A 17,393-nucleotide genomic window follows, 5' to 3' on the forward strand; every position below is an offset into this window, starting at 1 on the left:
GGAAGAGGGATAGAGAGTTAGAAACATCGATGAGAGAGAAACATCGATCAGCTGCCTCCTGCACACCTCCCTACTGGGGATGTGCCCGCAACCAAGGTACATGCCCTTGACTGGAATCGAACCTGGGACCCTTCAGTTCCCAGGCCGACGCTCTATCCACTGAGCCAAACCAGCTAGGGCTAGAGCTTCGAATATTACCTGACTGTTCTTTTTCTAACTTCTATTTTTGTTGTTCACACTATTGCTGATGTTCCCACTTTTCCACGTTGCCCCCATCTACCCAGTCCCTGCCACCCCTTCCCTCTGGCCATCACCACATGCTTGCCTGTGTCTATGGGTGAAGCATATATGTTGCCATTCACCTTCTTTTATCGATCCCTCTTCCCCCTCCACTTTGACATTTGTCAGTATGTTCCACGCATCCATGGCTCCGCTTCTATTTTGTTCGTCAATTTTGGTCATTAGATTCCACATGTAAGTGAGATCATGTGGTATTTGTCTTTCTCTGGCTTATTTCCTCTGGCATCCTAGTCACCAGGTCCATCCATGCTGTGGCAAACGATAAAATTCCCTTCCTTTTTACTGCCACGTTGTATTCCATTGTGTAAATGTGCCACAACTTATTTATTTACTGGTTGATTGATTAAGGTATTACATATGTGTCCTTATCCCCCCATTGCTCCCCCACCCCACCCCCGCTCATGCCCTCACCCCCCTGGTGTCTGCGTCCATTGGTTAGGCTTATATGCATGCATACAAGTCCTTTGGTTGATCTCTCCCCCTTACCCCCACCCTCCCCTGACTTCCCTCTGAGGTTTGACCGTCTGATCGATGTTTCTCTGTCTCTGGATCTGTTTTTGTTCATCAGTTTACGTTGTTCATTATATTCCACAAATGAGTGAGATCACCTAATATTTATATTTCTGCAACTGACTTATTTCGCTTAGCACAATGCTCTCCAGGTGCATCCATGCTGTTGCAAATGGTAGGAGTTAATGTGTCACATTTTTATGCACTCCTCTACTGAGAGGCACTTGGGTCAGTTTCCAGATCTTGGCTATGGTACGTAATGCTGCCGTGGACATAGGGATGCATATAGTCATTCTAACGGGTGCTTCGGGATGCTTAGGATAGATGACTGTTGGCCTCCATGGAGTCCCTTCTTCATGGACCTCATGAGGGAGGTTCAAGGACACTCACCACTTCATGCTCTGAGACCCTTTGAGACAGGCGGCCATGATTCCAGCTCCTTCTCTCTCTGCAGGATATCCGGCTGCTTTTTCACGGCTAAGGCCTGTGAATACATGGTCTATGTTCTGCAAAATAACCCCAACCTGAAGAGCCTGGAGCTTGGGAGCAATAACATCGGGGATGCGGGGATGGAGCTGCTGTGTGGTGCTATGAAACATCCAACCTGCAAGTTGGAGAACATGGGGTAGGTCCCTGGGCGGGAGGGGAGCTCCTGTGTAGACTTTGGAAGAGCTGAGGGGATAAGTACAACAAGAAAGGGCAAGTGAAAACGCGGATGTATTGGTTGGGTGTTGGGAAAGACGCTCTATGGGCACATTCTCTAGTGCACAACTTGGGAGGGAGGTGTTCGGACACTGGTCCACACCCAGGTGCCCGGCCCACCACGGCCCCCAAGGACTGGCCCAGCTCCCACCTGCGTCTCTTCTCACAGGCTGGAAGAGTGTATGCTAACCGGTGCCTGCTGCGCATCCCTCGCCTCCGTTCTTATCAGCAGCAAAACTCTGAAAAAAATCAATCTGCTTGGAAATAAGTTGGGCGACGAAGGAACTGTGCAACTTCTGGAGGGTTTAGGACACCCAGATTGTGTCCTTCAGACAGTCGGGTGAGTTGGTCTCTGTCCTCCTTGGCGACTGGGACAATTCTGTGATGAGATGGTCCAGGCTGTACAAGGTGATGGCCGATGTGGTGGCCAGTGCCAGATACCTAGAGAATGAGAAGAATGGTGTTCTCTGCTGGAATATTGAAAATATATGTAGCCCTAGCTGGTTTGGCTCAGTGGATAGAGCATTGGCCTGTGAACTGAAGGTCCCAGGTTCCATTCCAATCAAGGGCACATGCCTGGGTTGCCAGCTCGATCCCCAGAAGCGGGGTGTGCAGGAGGCAGTTGATCAATGATTCTCTCTCATCATTGATGTTTCTATCATTCGCTCTCTTCCTTTCTCTCTGAAATCAACAAAAATATATTTTATTTTATTTTATTTTATTTTATTTTTAAATATATTTTATTGATTATTTTACAGAGAGGGAGGGAGAGGGATAGAGAGTTAGAAATATTGATGAGAGAGAGACATCGATCAGCTGCCTCCTGCACAGCCCCCACTGGGAATGTGCCCGCAACCAAGGTACATGCCCTTGACCGGAATCGAACCCGGGACCCTTCAGTCCGCAGGCCGACGCTCTATCCACTGAGCCAAACCGGTTAGGGCAACAAAAATATATTTTAAAGGAAAATAAAATAAATATAGAATCCTTAGAGATAGGACCCAGTCAATGAGAGTAGAAAGTAACCCTTGGACCCTGAATGGGGACTCAGTTGGCTAGAGCATCCTCCCGTACACCAAAAGGTTACAGGTTGGGTCTGCGCTCAGGGCACATGCCTAGGTTGTGGGTTCAATCTCTGGTCGGGGCAACTACAGGAGGCAAAAAATCTCTCTCGCTCTCGGCTCTCGTTCTCGCTCTCTCTCTCACTCTCCCTTCCTCCCTTCCTCCCTTCCTCCCTTCCTCCCTTCCTCCCTTCCTCCCTTCCTCCCTTCCTCCCTTCATCTCTCTCAAATCAATAGCCTTTAGTAAGAATTGAGAAAGGAAAATTTAAAATTCTGCAGGGCAGTAGAGTTGGTGAGCCAGGCAGGAGTAACTCTCTTACCTACACTTGGATGAAGGGAATGGCATCACCTCATTTTTGCCTATTGGTTCGGAGCCAGTCACAGGGCCCACCTCCACTCAAGGGCGTGAAGACCATTGAAAACCATCTTGGAGGTTGCCACCCACCATTTCTATAAACGTTGTGTCCACACGTCTGCCCACTTCTGACAATACCTCCCATGCTATTCCGACTTGCCTTGTGTTTTCTTTGGCTTGTGTCGGTCCCATATTATTTCCCCTCCAGATTTATCGGGGTGTCATGGACGTGTAACATTGTGGAATGACTTGATATATGAATATATTGTGAATTGATTACCATGATATGAGTAGTTAACATATCCATCCCATCACTTACTCACCACTGGTGTGGGTGTGAGAACTTTTAAGATCTAGTCTTAGCAATTTTTTTTACTTCATTATTATTATTGACACTATTACAGATGTCCCCATTTTCCCTACCTTTACCCACCGCCTTCCAGCCTCCAGCCCCCATGCCCTCTGGCCATCACCATACTGTTGTCTGTGACCATAGGCTATGATGTGTATCTATCCTCTGGCTAATCTCTTCACCTTCTTTAGCCAGTCCCCCTTACTCCCTTGGATCTGGGATCTGTTAGTCTGTTCCCTGTATCCATACCTCTGTTTGTATTTTGTCAGTTTATTCAGTTCATTTACACCAAGCCCGGAGGAATAACAGAGTCCTCCCTCGGTATTTTCTCAGGCTCGACATAAAGGATCTGAACGCAGAAACCATGACGTTGTTCAGGACTGTAACAAACAGAAACTCCCACCTGCAAGTCACGGACCAATCCTGGGCCAAGAAGGAAGGCAGGGAGGTCAGTTGTAACCTGGGGGACGTAAGTCTTTCTCGGTCCGTCCTGCGGCTGCCCGACCTGCCCTGGCAGTTACTCTCCTCAGACTCGAGAAGAAATCAGCCACTGCTCTGAGGACCTGCCTCCATCCTGCCCTCCCTGCACTGTGTGGGGCATGAATTCCCATCGCGGCTGGGATGCAGGAGAACAGGTTACGGTTTCTAGTCCATATGTGTTTGGGGACTTGATGAGTCAACCACTTTCTCTGTAACATCCCTACACTGTCCACAGGAGTAGTAAAAGCATGCTGGGCAGTAATAAAAGGTCACAATGCATCGGGAAAAAGTTCCCTTCTATCAAGGGCCGGGTGGAGTCCCTGATTGGATTGGAGACCCGTGGTCCCGTCACTCCTGTCCAGGTAGAGATGCGAACAGGTGCCCGTCAGCGTCCCCTGAGAAGAAACTCGGGTTCCATTCCCACCTTTGTGCTTCCACATCGACTGCTTCATCCCGATTTCCTCACGCCTCCAATGGAGTTGGTTCCCTTTTCTCCCCTGTCTCTGCTCACGATGTACAGGGGTCCCCTGGGGCAGAGAGCGACTTCCCCTAGATTCCAAGATATGTGGGATCCTGTGACCTCATTAAATCCTCTCCCTTTATTATTTCTTTCAGAGGAGGGGGTGGGACAGCTGGCATCTTGACTAACTTTCCCGGCTGTGACAGCACATGTGTGGCACCCCATTGGGAAGATTGGGGGACACGGTAGGAGTGCCCAACCCGTGAAAGGGAGCCATCATTGAAGGTGCGCGGTTGGAGGAACGTAAGGGCTGAACATCTGGTTCTGGAGTACAAGGACGTTCTCACCAACAGGGGGAGGGCTTCTCTTTTCTCCACACGTTTGCCAACAGGCGTCTCTCCCTTCGGTCCATCTGTCCTTCTGAGCCTTTCACTCTCTCCCTCGTCCCATTTGTGATCTCCCGTCCTCCCGTGGGTGATGCTCAGCCTCTGACTCCCCGACATCCATCCTGCTCTCAGTCTCCAGGTGCAGGGAGTCGGCCAAAGCATTTCCCACCGGGTTTGACACAACTCACTTTCCCACCAGGAATATATGGGAGAGGAGTCCACATTCCTGTGAACAGTTGGTTTTGTCTGGATCTGTCATTTTCACCATGCGGGGAGGTGAGCCCAACATCACATGGTGGCTGAACTTGAGTTTCCCCTCTAACTAAAACTGTTGGGCAATTTCATGTGTGTGGACCATGTAACCATCCTCAACAGGAGGATGGACTGGACTCTTGTTCATGAGTGAGTGGGACTCTATAAGGTGCCAGCGTCCTTAACTACTGGGACCCTTTGGCTATTAATGGATCTGTGGGCAGACACCTGTGAGATGAGAGAAATGTCTGGTCTTTGCCCCTGGCTCCTGGCACTGAGCTCCTAACACGCTGGGCACCTCCTGAGTGACAAGTGTCTTTGGGATGCTGATGAGATGGCTCTTGGCTGAGGGGCCTGGAGAGCGTCAGGGTGGGGGCTGGTCCCCAGAAAGACCAAGCTGATCAGAGGGTGGGAACGTTCAGGCCCTAGAAGGAGGCAGAGCAGGCGGAGCCTGAAAAGCCATCTCTCCACACCACAGATCCTGTGTGCGGGGACCCTGGGCCTGCTGGACAGTGACCCCAAAATGAGACCTGATAATGTCAGACGGGGACACCCAGAGAATGAGACCAAAACTCCTACACAAACACAGCAACAGGCATAAGGTCCCCAAGAGCAAAGACACCACAAACACCCAGGGGAGGAGGGCGGAGGGCAGGCCCAGGGCTGAGCCCAGGCTGACCTCCCCAGGAAGGCCTCGCTGTCCAGGGTCCTGGAGAGGCGCTGCATTAGGACACGTGACAAGGCCTGGGGGATGGGAGTCCCTGTGACCACAGGTCCTGGTGGGACAGGGTCCCCAGAGGGAGAAGGTCAGAGGAGCAGAGAGGTGACCCGGCCGGGGAGTGACAACGTCAAAGCCCACGATGCACTGAGCCCTGACCAGGCACAGGCCCCGACCACGCTCTGTCCTCCCACCCCTCCTGTCCCCGCCTGCAAAGAGCGCAGAATACACAGGAATCTGCAAAATTCTTGGTGTTTCCGTTTATTTCCTCTCAGATGACATTTATTTAGAGGGTCTCCTTTAATTACCGTCGCCAATCAGGACAAGAATTGAAGAACCAGGTCAATCCACAGTCTCCTTTCAATACAGAGCAGGAAGTTGAGCTCAGAGCACCAGGGAGAAAAGGCAGGGATGGGGATGGGGATGGGGAACGCCCAGCCGCCTCTACGGACAGGAAAGTGTGGGGAGCAGGGCGGGGCCAGCCCCCCAATCAGAGGTTCCTGAGTCAGGAAGTGGGAGCGTGAACACATCTTCCATCACTCAGACCCACAAGGCAGCCGCCTCACGCTGTGGAGGACAATCATCATGAGCAGATTCAGGGCAGTGGCTGTAACTGGTGACATTCTCAAACCCACTTCATGCTCACAGTGTCCCACAGACTCCCCACCACCCAGGCCGCCCTCTGCCCACCCCTCCCCACGGCAGGTCTCACCTTTAGAAGCCGAGAGACACATCAGAGCCCTGGGCGCTGTCACTGCCTGCAGAGAGGGAGGGGGGTGACACACCAGGACAGGATCAGGGCCCCAGAATAGGAGACTAAGGGGGAACTATGGGGGTGGGGTCCCCCATGGCTCTTGTCTGCACTGTTCCAGGGTCTCAGGGGTCACCCCTCCATACTCACTGGCAGCCTGAGCGTAGCTCCCCCCTTTTCCACCTGCGGGAAGAAAACATCCCGTGAGAGACCAGGGAGGAGGCAGGGCCATGAGGTCCTAAAGGAAGCCCTAGACCTGGGCCCTGAGAAGTTTCCAGAACCGAGTGTATAGACCCAGGGCAGGACCAGGCAACCTGAGGGAAGTGCATGTGTGGGGACTGGACCCACCGCCCTCCTGGAGGTCTGTGCTCAGTAGGGACCTGCCCTCTGACCTGGGGCTGCTGGGAACGGGGTCCCCACCACCAGCACCATCAGGTGGTAAGTGGGTCCCTCATTTCCCACGGGCCTCACTACAGAGTAAGTGTGAGCACAGAGCCCCACAATGGCCATCACATGCGTGGGACGGTGCTTCCCGTGAATGAGGCGGGAAACACGTCTACCTGGGCTTGAACCCCCAGTGGGACAGACACTCAGACCCCACCCCTGCCCACCTGAGCGCCGCCTCCCCCACATCACAGCTCCAGCCACAGCGCCCAGCAGAACCAGGCCCCCAACGATGCCCAGGATGATGAAGATGAAGGTGTGAGAAGGCGGCTCTGGGAGGAGAAGGGAAGGGAGGGTGAGGGCCCTGACCCCAGGCCTCAGTCCCGACCCCACTGAGGTCCCCCAGGACCCCGCAGCCCTGAGACGAGGCTCTGTGCCCACGGCCCTCCTCACCCCATCTCCGGGTCAGGGGCTCGGGCAACCCCTCGTGCTGCACATGGCACGTGTATCTCTGCTCCTCTCCGGGGGGCACCCCCACGGCCGCCCACTTCTGGAAGGTGCCGTCCCCCGCAGGCCTGGTCTCCACCAGCTCCATGTCCTGGGTCTGGTCCTCCCCGTCACGCTGCCAGCTCAGGCTGATGTCCGCAGGGTAGAAGCCCAGCGCCCAGCACCTCAGGGTGACCTCACGGGCAGACATGGGGTGGTGGGTCACGTGTACTTTTGGGGGGTCTGAGGGGAGGGGAGAAAATGCAGGACCTTTGCATCCGCCATGGGACACTCCAGCAGCGCCCATGTGACCATCCTGAGAGTGGACAGGCACCTGGGTGGGGGAGGGAGCACGCAGCCCCCACACCAGCCTAGGCAGAGGCACCTGGATGGACCTCCTAGTCTTTAGAAAGTTCTAGAATCAGAGAGACACAGCCCAAGGCAGGAGGCAGGTCTCTGAGAGGAGAAAGAAATTTGTGGTCCTGACCTGGGTAGAGGCCACGTGACTCAGAAAAGCTGGGGTCAGGCCTCAGACACAGGGGTGTGGGCAGCGCACAAGGCCTGAGAAAGAAGGTCCCTGTGGGTCCCAGAGCCCCTGCAGGTGATGAGTTATATCAGGTGGGTCTCCCTGCACCCAGGAGAGCCTCACCCCTAACTGTCCCTGAGAGGAGGGGGAGTCCTCTGGTACCTGACCTGGACATCCAAGGGGCCCCCCTCCCTAACCCCAAGGAGGGGTGTCTGACCCCCTGTCCTGTCTCCTTGTAGGACCCCAGCCCCGGGGAGAGGGGGCGGCCCCAGGGCCCCTGGTACCTGCACGCTGCAGGGTCTCCTTCCCTTTTTCCAGGTACATGCGCAGTGACTCCACACACAGGCCCTCCAGGTAGCTCCTGTAACGCTCTGCCGCACCCGCCTCCTCCCACTTGCGCTTTGTGATCTGAGCCGCCGTGTCGGCCGCGGTCCAGGAGGTCAGGTCCTCGTTCAGGGCGAGGTAGTCGGTGCCGTCGTAGGCGAACTGACTGTACCCGCGGAGGAGGCGCCCGTCGGGTCCCAGGTCGCAGCCATACATGCACTGGAAGGTGTGAGACCCTGACCCCGCCCCGAGGTCAGCCCCGCCCCGAGGTCAGCCCCGCCCCGCCCGCCCCGCGGGGACTGAATCTGAACTGAAAGTGAAATCGGGTCAAAGTCCCCGCGGGCTCCTCCCGGTGGGGGCCGGGCGGGTCCCGCTGCCTCGGGGTGACGCTCGGACCCGGACCCTCGGGGCGACCCCGGCCCGTCCGTGGGGAGGGGGGTCGTGACGGGCCCGGCACGCGGCTCACCGTCCTCGCTCTGGTTGTAGTAGCCGCGCAGGATGTTCAGGTTCACTCGGAAAGTCTGTGCGTGTCCCTTGTTCCTCAGCGTCTCCTCCTCCCAATACCCCGGCCTCTCCCGCTCCACCCACGGCTGCTGCATCCACGGCGCCCGCGGCTCCATCCTCGGACTCGCCGCGTCGCTGTCGAACCGCACGAACTGCGTGTCGTCCACGTAGCCGACGGAGAGGAAGCGGGGCTCCTCGCGGCCGGGCCGGGACACGGCGGTGAGGAAATACCTCAGGGAGTGGGGGCCTGGGGGGCGGACGGAGGGCAGGGCCGGGGCTGACACTCGCCTTCCCGGCCCCGCACCCCCGCCGGGTCCCCTCGCTCCTCCCCGCACAGCCGCCCCCTCCGACCCCGCACTCACCGGCCCAGCTGGGGGTCAGGACCAGCGCCCCCGAGAGCAGCAGGAGGAGGGTGGGGGGCCTCAGGACCCGCATCCTCGGTGTCGGGGAACCTTCTGAGTCCGGGCGCTGCCGCGGAGGAGTTATAACCGGAGCCGCGGGGACGCTAATTGGCTGCTCTGGAAACGCTCAGCCAATGGGAGTGAGGAGTGGGACGCGTCACCAGTATCCAGGGAGGAGGCGCCGACACAGGTTGGGAGAGGAGAAGTGAAACCAGGGCGCTGGGGAGTCCCCACCACGGAGCTGCCCCCCCAGACTCTGTCCCCTGCTGAGACCTGCGCTCAGGCCTGGGCCCTGGACTCGGTCCTGACCCCCCTCCTGCGCGGAGCGCCCGTCACACTGTCCCCGAGGCCGTGCCCAGGCGCTGTGCTGTTCAGGGACTTTCCAAGGTTTGGGGTTCACCATCTCTGTGCACCTCACACAGGAGGGAGGCGCCCAAGAATCCTGTTTATGTGGTTCCGTCTGTCACAGTCACCACTCACGGAGTCACACGGGAAACAAGTATTAATGCACGTCGCATGCTCACTGCCCGTGAGAGGGTAACAGAGGCATGTTTTTATGGAAAACACCCATTTCCCAGAGAACAAGGAGGAGAGAGGAGGGACCTGCCCCCCTTTCACATCCTCCCCGTCTCCCTGGGAGACGCTGGGTGTTCACATTTGCTTCTGCGTTTTATCTGTTATTGTGGCTGCAGCTTCTTAGGACACAGACGGCCTCACAGAAATGGGCAGGAGCAGCGTTTTCCTGACCTTTTCAGGTCAGTGTGGGTGCTCACCTGTGACAGTCACTGCAGCGACACAAGTGGTCGTTTCTGAAAGGGCTCTGCACAGTGAGACCTGAAACCATATTGACTGTATTCTTCTTGTTTAGTTTTTTAAATATATATTCTTTTATTTCAAGTAGGGAGAGAGAGAGAAACATCAATGATGGGAAAGAATCATTGATCAGCTGCCTCCTACATTCCCCACACTGGGGTTCGAGCCTCTAACCCCGGCATGTGCTCTGAGTAAAAGGTGAACTGTGACCTCCTGGTTCATAGGTCCATGTTCAACCCCGGAGCCCCGCTGGCTGGGAATATTGAATATTTCCTGTCCTGTCATGTCACCATCCCCAGGGCTGACTTGCTGGGTGGCTCTGTCCTCATGCAGGTCAGTTAAAGTGATGCCTGTGTCCCTAAGTCCCAGAGCCCTCCCCGTGCTGGTGCATTAATCACCGTCATCAAAGCTCACATGTGAGTCTGTTCCCACAGAGCCCCTAGGAAAGTGTGTCCTCACTGGGGAGGGTCTAGCTGACGTGGTGGGACACCCCTGTTCCAACTTCTGGTTTTCTCTCGGGGGCTCACATTTCATCAAGACATCAGCCCTGTCCATTGTCCCCTGCCAGGTGACATTTCCTGAAAGGAGAAGCTCATGTTTATTTTTAAAAAATACATTTTTATTGATTTCAGAGCAGAAGGAGAGGGAGGGAGAGAGAGAGAGAGAGAGAAACATGAATGATGAGAGAGAATCTTGGCTTGGCCTCCTCCTGCTCACCCCATTGGGGATTTGGCCCAGAACTCGGGCATGTGCCCTGGACTGGAATCAAAGTTGGGACCCTTCAGTCCAAAGGCTGATGCTCTACCCACCGGGCCAAACCAGCTTGGGCACTCACGTTCCTGTTTGAGAAAGTGTGTGCCACTTCACCCAATCTCAGCAATCCTAGTGTCTGTGTCATTCATTCTTTCAAGTAAACAGGGCCAGGCTGGTGTGGCTCAATGGCTGAGCATTGACCTCTGAACCAGGAGGTCAGGGTTCCATTCCCGGTGAGGGCACCTGCTGGGTTGCAGGCTCCATCCCCAGTGTGGGGGCGTGCAGGAGGCAGCCTACCCATGGTTCTCTCCCATCCTGGATATTTCCATCTCTGTCTCCCTCTCAGTTCCTCTCTGATATCAAATTTTTTAAAATATATTTTTATTGATTTCATAGAGGAAGGGAGACAGAGATAGAAACATCCATAATGAGAGAGAATCATGGACCCGCTGCCTCCTGCACGCCCCCTACTGGGAATTGAAACCACATCCTAGCGTGTGCCCTTGACCTGAATGAAACCTGGGACCCTCCAGTCTGCACACCTATGCTCCATCCACTGAGACAAACCAGCTAGGGCTCAACTTTTTAAAAAGTAAACATGGGATCCCATGAGAAAGAGGCTAGTCCCGCTCACACACATGATCTCCCTGGTACATGACACCAGGGAATGTGGCAGAGGGTTTTCTGTGTACTTCCCAGGTCATCATATAAGGTTATTTTAATCCTCCATTTTTATTAAAGACAGTTAAGAAATTAAACCATTCATGTAATGAAGGCAAGATACATTTATCGTCTTTTTAAAAATATTTTTTATTTTTCAATTACAGTTGATGTACAATATTGTATTAGTTTAGGTGGACAATTCTGTGGTTAGACATTCATAGAACTTATACAGGGATCGCCCCATACATGTAGGACCATGTGACCTCACATGCAGCTGGTACAACATGAGTGACTGTGTTCCCTGTGCTGTGCTTTCCTCCCCATGACCACACTGTAGGGACCGTGTTGTAGTTCCTCCTCTTCCTCCTGCTCTGCCCAGTCCCCCGCCCTCCGGCAGCCAGCAGTCTGCTCCCTGTGGCTCTGAGTCTGTGGCTGCTGTAGGTTCTGTTGGGCTGATCCCAGGGGCTCTGCGTGCGGGCTGTGGGGAGGGGGGTCATTGTTCTGTGGTTGTGGGCGGATGCAGGCACCGCGTTCACCTTTGGGGCATCTCCACCGGAGGCCACGGTGTTTTAAAATGTGGATGGAAGGATGAGGCTTCAGTGAAGAGAATAATTTCACCTCCTTCCACCGCGTCCTTTAGAGCGAAACTGATTAAGTTCTCTGTCTGTCTATCTTCTCTCTGCAGGTCAGTCCTGGTGGGAGGAACGACGATGGAGGTCGGGTGTCAGCCCATTCGTGTTGAGCTTGGCCTCAGCGCCCCTGTCAGCGGAGTGAAAAGGCCAGGATGTCCTTCATCTCCTGCCCACAGTGTTGACCCCACATCCCGGGAAAGGCTCTCAGAGACTGCAGGGTTCCACGAACCACACTTTGAGAAAGGTTGTTCTGGATAAAGCAGAGGGGGTCTCCCAACTGTCCCTGCCTTTCCCTCCTCTTCTCTTCCCAGAATCCCTCTCCATGAGGCAGATCCTGCGCCCCAAAACTGAGCTCACAGCATTGCCCCCGGGACCTTCTAGAAGAGAGCTCACCCTGGAAATCCCACAGGGAGAGCCCTCAGCCTGGGAGGAGGGGGGAGGGACAGGGGTGTCCCCTCTGGCACAAGGAGCAGTTTGTGCCTCAAGACACCAGTCCCCCAGACCCCTCCTGTGGCGTCTACACCCCAGCTGAGTGAGCGCTCCCGTCCCACACAGACACCTGACCTGTCTGTAGGAGCAGCCATCTTGGCCCTTTATTTTATTCCTTTTAATTAAAACATGTTACTGATTTAGAGAGAGAGGACGGGAGAGGGAGAGAGAGAGGAACGGGGATGGGGAGAGAAGCACTGATGGTTGCCTCCCCCACACGCCCTGACCAGGGGTCACACCTGAGACCTTCCAGTGCCCAGGACAGCACTCACCCTGAGCCCCACCCCCGCCAGGCCAGGCCCTTTTATGCAAATGAGCCGCGTGCTTGGCCCTGAGGCCCCGCCCACAGCGGAGCAGTCTGTCCAGCAGCACATTCTGTGAGCCAGGACTCGCTCTGCACCGCTTTCTCCCACGTGGCGGCCACCAGCTGCCGTGGCCACTGCGCCCCTGACACGTGGCTCCTGTGCGGAGCCGGGACTTCCCTTCAGGGACCTGTCATCCAGCCGCCGGGGGGCGTGTAGCCGCCCCAGGAGACGGCGCCCGGCTGAATGCTCTCAGTGTCCAGTCTCTGCCCCGCAGGCCCCGTGGGCTCACAGACGGATGGAGGTGACCGTGTCTGCACGTGGAAGCCACGGGGCTGCATGTGTCACTGACGCCAGTTGTGTGTGTGGGTCTCGGTGATCCTCAATCCCAGCTGCCCAGGAGCGTGTAATTAACACGCTTGTAACACCGAGCGCACAGGCATGACCTCAGATGAGAGTTAGCGCCCTCAGGGTGTAGGGCTCACCACGCCCCTCCCTGCAGCCTTCCTGTGTGCGTCCCCCGGACCTCGGTGCTGTGTTTGGTGACCCGGTGACAGGAGCAGGCACAGCAGGCTTTCCCGCAAGAGAAAGTGTCTATTGAACCAGCAGGCGCAGCTCCCTGGAGGCCCCGCACGTACTTAGGGAACAGAACGCAGAGGAGGTCACTGTAGATTCCACCCTAGAACCCCTTACCTGCTGCTCCTCCCCTAACTCCCCCCAACACTCTAACAGCCCCGTTTCCCTTCGCCCTGGAATGCTCTCCCACAGAGGACATGATATGTGAAGCGTTTGCAGTTGTGGAAAGAGAATTTCTCAAACCAACACCCAAAGGTGGAAACCAGGAAGGAAAACATAAAACTTGTCCATGTCAGCCTCACACTCGAGAGAGACAACCTCAGGCCCAGAATCAAACTCAGAGACGCACCAAGATGTTGACAGAGAAAGGGCCCCGTGGACCAGTGTTCCTCAGCCAAAGCCCAGGGGGACCCCTGTGGGCAGGCGAGGTGGGTTAGTCATCATTGCTGGGGGAGATCACGTCCCTCGGGGGCCATGAGGCATCCTAGCGGGAAGGGGGAGATGGGGCACATCTAGGAGGTGGGCTCTGGATGGCGACCTCGGGAGGGTCTGGGGAAGCAGGCTCATCGGATGGGTGGTGTCAGGGGGCAGTGCTGTGGGTGGGCAGCTCAGTGACTGTCCAGGGACAAGGCCGCCTGCAGCGAGGATGGGGGGCAGCTGGAGAGAAGCAGCCTCGCTGCCATGAGCCCGCGCAGGGGGCTGTGTGGTCCTCTGTGAGCTGTGCGGGCCTGTGTGTGTCTGTGTGTAGACGCAGGGAGGGTGGTGTGGCTCTGTCTCCCTTGTCATGGTTTACCTCCTTCCACCGCGTCGTTTAAAGGGAACTGGTTCTGTTCTATGTCTGTCTGTCTTCTCTCTGCAGGTCAGTGCTGGTGGGAGGAACGACGATGGAGGTCGGGTGTCAGCCCATTCGTGCTGAGCTTGGCCTCAGCGCCCCTGTCAGCGGAGTGAACAGGCCAGGATGTCCTTCATCTCCTGCCAACAGTGTTGACCCACATCCCGGGAAAGGCTCTCAGAGACTGCAGGGTTCCACGGACCACACTTTGAGAAAGGTTGTTCTGGATAAACCAGGGAGAGAATCCCAACCGTCCCTGCCTCTGCCCCTGCCTTCCCTTCCCAGAATCCCTCTCCCTGCGGGGTGTTCCCTGCACCCCACACTGAGCTTAAAGCACTCTGCCTGGGACCTTCCAGAAGAGAGCTCACCCATGGATCGGGGAGAGAGAGAGAACCATCAATGGGAGAGGGACCCCGACTGGCTGCCTTCTGCAGGGGATGGAACCTGCCCCCCAGGCCTGGGCCCTTGTTCAGGAATCCCACCTGCGACCCCACAGTGGCCGGCAGCCGCGCTATCCACTGAGCCACACCCGCGGGGGCCACACCGTATTTTCTGGGGACCATTTCTAAGGCTTTTTAAATATAACTTCCCTTCAACGTTTTCAGCCGCAGCCCTGACCGGGTGGCTCAGTTGCTTGAGCGTTGTCTCCTACACCCGAAGTTTGATTCCCACACGGGGCACATACCTAGGTTGGGGGATCGATCCCCCAGCCGGGGCTATGGGAGGTAAGGGATACATATTTGTCTCTCACCTCCATGTTTCTCTCTCTCCTGCCCTCTCTCTAAAGAGCCAGCCCCTCCCTTCCCGCCCAGCTCTGTGCCCCCCCTCAGAGCCTGGCTGTGTGCACAGGGTGACCTGGGAGGCTCTGCCCTCACACCCCTGCCCAGCTCAGCGCCTCCCCTCCTCAGGCCTGGCCCCTGCCCTCAGGGGCCCCTCACCCCCTGCTTATGGTGCGCCTCTTGCTCACTTTGCGTTCATTCGTTTAAAATGTTAAAGTAACGCCCTGGCCCGTGTGGCTCCGTGGACAGAGCATCGAGTGATGACAGAAGGGTCCCAGGTTCCATTCAGGTCAAGGGCACAGGCCTGGGCGGCAGGCTGGGTCCCCAGTGGGGGGCGTGCAGGGGGCAGCCGATCCATGGTTCTCTCCATCATTGGTGTTTCTCTCCCTGTCCCTCTTCTTTCCTCCTGAAATCAATAGAAATATATTTTTAAAAATTTATATAAAGAGGGTTGGCTGGACGCGGCTGTGGGAAGGAGGGGCGGGCGAGGGGGAGCCGGGGACCAGCGGTGAAGGCCCCCCAGGCCTGTGAGGTTCTGCGCGGTCCCTGTGCCCGGGCCCCCGCGGCCCCAGCGGTGACCTGATGGGAACACGCGGGCCCCACGGGGCGTATCCGTGGGAAGAGGGCGCGGGGGCAGCGGAGCGCGGGGTGTGGGGTGGGCTCCCCTGGGGGCTCCTCCGCAGGGGGCGTCTGGGACGCGGCCCCCCTGACTCTGACGCGGGGTCCCCATAAAAGGAGGCTCCCGTCCGTGGGGGGTCCCCCTTCCCCTCAGAGTTTATAGGACGTGACGCGGGGCCCCCATCCCAGGGCTCCGCGCCAGGTCCCCCCAGGCCTGACACCACCCTCCAGGCGCTGGACCCGAGGCACCCGGGAAAGAGCGCGGTTCCCATGGTAGCCCGCACCCCCCAGCGCTTCCCTCCCTCCCGGGGGCGGGGCTCCCGCAGCCACTCCCGCAGCCCTAGCGCCGCCCCCCAACCCCCACCCCACCCCCATCTCCGCTGCCCGCAGTGGGGAGGCCACGCGCAGCCCCAGGATCTGACATGGTCCTCAGGGTGAGGGCTGCCCCTCCTCCAGGTCGAACCCGGGGCGCAGGGCCGCGCTCAGCCGCTGGGCTGCTGCCTGTCCCGGGCGGTTGGGAAAGTGAGTCCCCGCCTGACCCCGCACCAGCCCGGGGACCCGCAGGGAGGGGAGCCCCGGGAGAGGGAGGGGGCTCCTTGCGGGGCCTCGTCCTTGCAAAGGGGGCTGGGCTCCGGGAGGGGAGACAGGGTGTGAGCTGAGCGCCCCCTTAGCACCGACCGCAAAAAGGTCTATTATTACTATTATTACTATTATCATCATTATTATTACCTTTAAGTTAAGAAATCCTCTCGTTTAAAGGAACCATTTTTATTTTATTTTATTTTCCTTTTAAAATATATTTTTATTGATTTCAGAGAGGAAGGGAGAGGGAGAGAGAAACATCCATGATGAGAGAGAATCCCTGATCAGCTGCCGCCTGCACGCCCCCCACTGGGGAGGAGCCCACACCCCGGGCCTGTGCCCTGGACCAGAATGGAGCCCGGGACCCTGCAGTCCGCAGGCCGGCGCTCTATCCACTGAGCCACACCTGCCGGGCGGGAGCCCACCTTCAAAGCCCCACGGGGCACCTGCGTGGCCGGTTCACAGAGCCCAGGAGGGAGGGAGGAGCCATCACCTCCCCCTCGGAGGCCCCGCAGCCCCCCTAAGGGCTCCGCCCTCTCATCCACCAGGAACCCAGGGGCTCTGTGGGGACCCCAGGCCTGGCGCCCCACATGTCAGAGCCTGGGGCAGCGGGAGACCACGTGTCACTGAAGGAAGGAGGGACCGTCCTGCGGAAGGACAGACCTGCCCGAGGCTCAGCCCCAGCGCCGGGAAGGGCCGCTGCCCAGTGGCCGCGGGTGGAACGGGCGCCCTGAGGCCGGAACCAGCCCTCCCTCACCCAGGGGGACCGAAGGGCACTCACGTCCAAGAACAAACCCTGAGATGCGGCTCAGGGCGCGGCCTGCCTGGTTCGGCGCTCGGCGGGCGGCCTGGCCCACAGTGACTGGGCAGCGCGGTGGCTGCTGCTGCTGAGGCGGAGGCCGGGGAGGAGGTGGAGGCTGAGGCCCCTGCGCAGGGGGGGAGGGGGCGCCCTGGGCTGAGGTCCTTCCCCAGCTGCCCCTGCGGAGCCCCCAGGAGCCCCGGAGCAAGGCCTCGCGCAGCGGCCACCAGGCCCAGACCTGCAGGTGGAGGTGGGACCTCGGGCAGCGCTGTGGGGGCCCTGAGTGCGCAGCGCTTCGGGCCTGAGCTGCGATGTGTCCTGGGGTCACAGGCCTCACCTCCCGGCCGCGGGGCGCATCCTCAGCTGCTGCTGCCCGGCCCCCCTGGACCTTCCTCATGAGACTGTCCCGCACAACAGCCAGCCGGACCCCCTTATTTTAAAAAATATGTTTTTATTGATTTCAGAGAGAGGAAGGGAGAGGGAGAGCTGGAAACATCAGTGATGACAGAGAATCCTTGATCGGCTGCCTCCCGCAGGCCCCACACTGGGGATCCAGCCCGCAACCCAGGCCCGTGCCCTGACCGGGAATCAACTCAGCTACAT

At 57.4% G+C, this 17,393-nt stretch overlaps 2 protein-coding genes across 3 annotated transcripts in view; both read right to left on the reverse strand.

The window, feature by feature from the left end:
* Positions 1-5,808: 5,808 nt before the first annotated feature.
* On the reverse strand, positions 5,809-9,018 carry LOC308236260 (class I histocompatibility antigen, Gogo-B*0102 alpha chain-like). Of its 2 annotated transcripts, XM_080645735.1 has the most exons (8): positions 8,914-9,018; positions 8,514-8,798; positions 8,008-8,283; positions 7,165-7,440; positions 6,939-7,043; positions 6,478-6,510; positions 6,289-6,334; positions 5,809-6,143 (listed from the first exon to the last, which is right to left on the reverse strand). In XM_080645735.1, exons 1-7 carry the CDS (start codon positions 8,984-8,986, stop codon positions 6,291-6,293), a joined length of 1,092 nt encoding a protein of 363 aa, XP_080501861.1. In that variant the 5' UTR covers positions 8,987-9,018; the 3' UTR covers positions 5,809-6,143; positions 6,289-6,290. The 2 variants fall into 2 exon arrangements, 1 of the variants encoding a protein (XP_080501861.1); XR_013959255.1 differs by having other exon boundaries at positions 6,059-6,143; positions 6,289-6,510.
* The window catches only part of LOC308236262 (patr class I histocompatibility antigen, A-2 alpha chain-like), a gene marked incomplete at its 5' end in the record, with an annotated part of 117,558 nt that continues 105,991 nt past the window's right edge, over positions 5,827-17,393 (reverse strand). Inside the window, one exon of the mRNA XM_080645738.1 lies at positions 5,827-6,143. Coding sequence (XP_080501864.1) covers positions 6,139-6,143 — 5 coding nt within the window. The 3' untranslated portion in view covers positions 5,827-6,138. The remainder of the gene's footprint in view (positions 6,144-17,393) is intronic.

The sequence above is a fragment of the Plecotus auritus genome, assembly GCF_963455305.1.
Source record: "Plecotus auritus genome assembly, chromosome: 10".
In the NCBI taxonomy this organism is placed as follows: domain Eukaryota; kingdom Metazoa; phylum Chordata; class Mammalia; order Chiroptera; family Vespertilionidae; genus Plecotus; species Plecotus auritus.

Coding starts and splice junctions, on each gene's coding strand:
- LOC308236260 (XM_080645735.1), bottom strand. CDS start 8,986: ATGCGGGTCCTGAGGCCCCCCACCCTCCTCCTGCTGCTCTCGGGGGCG. Junction 7,441..8,007: donor GGAGACCCTGCAGCGTGCAG/GTACCAGGGGCC, acceptor CCCTCCCCTCAG/ACCCCCCAAAAGTACACGTG. Junction 6,335..6,477: donor GAGCTACGCTCAGGCTGCCA/GTGAGTATGGAG, acceptor CCCTCTCTGCAG/GCAGTGACAGCGCCCAGGGC.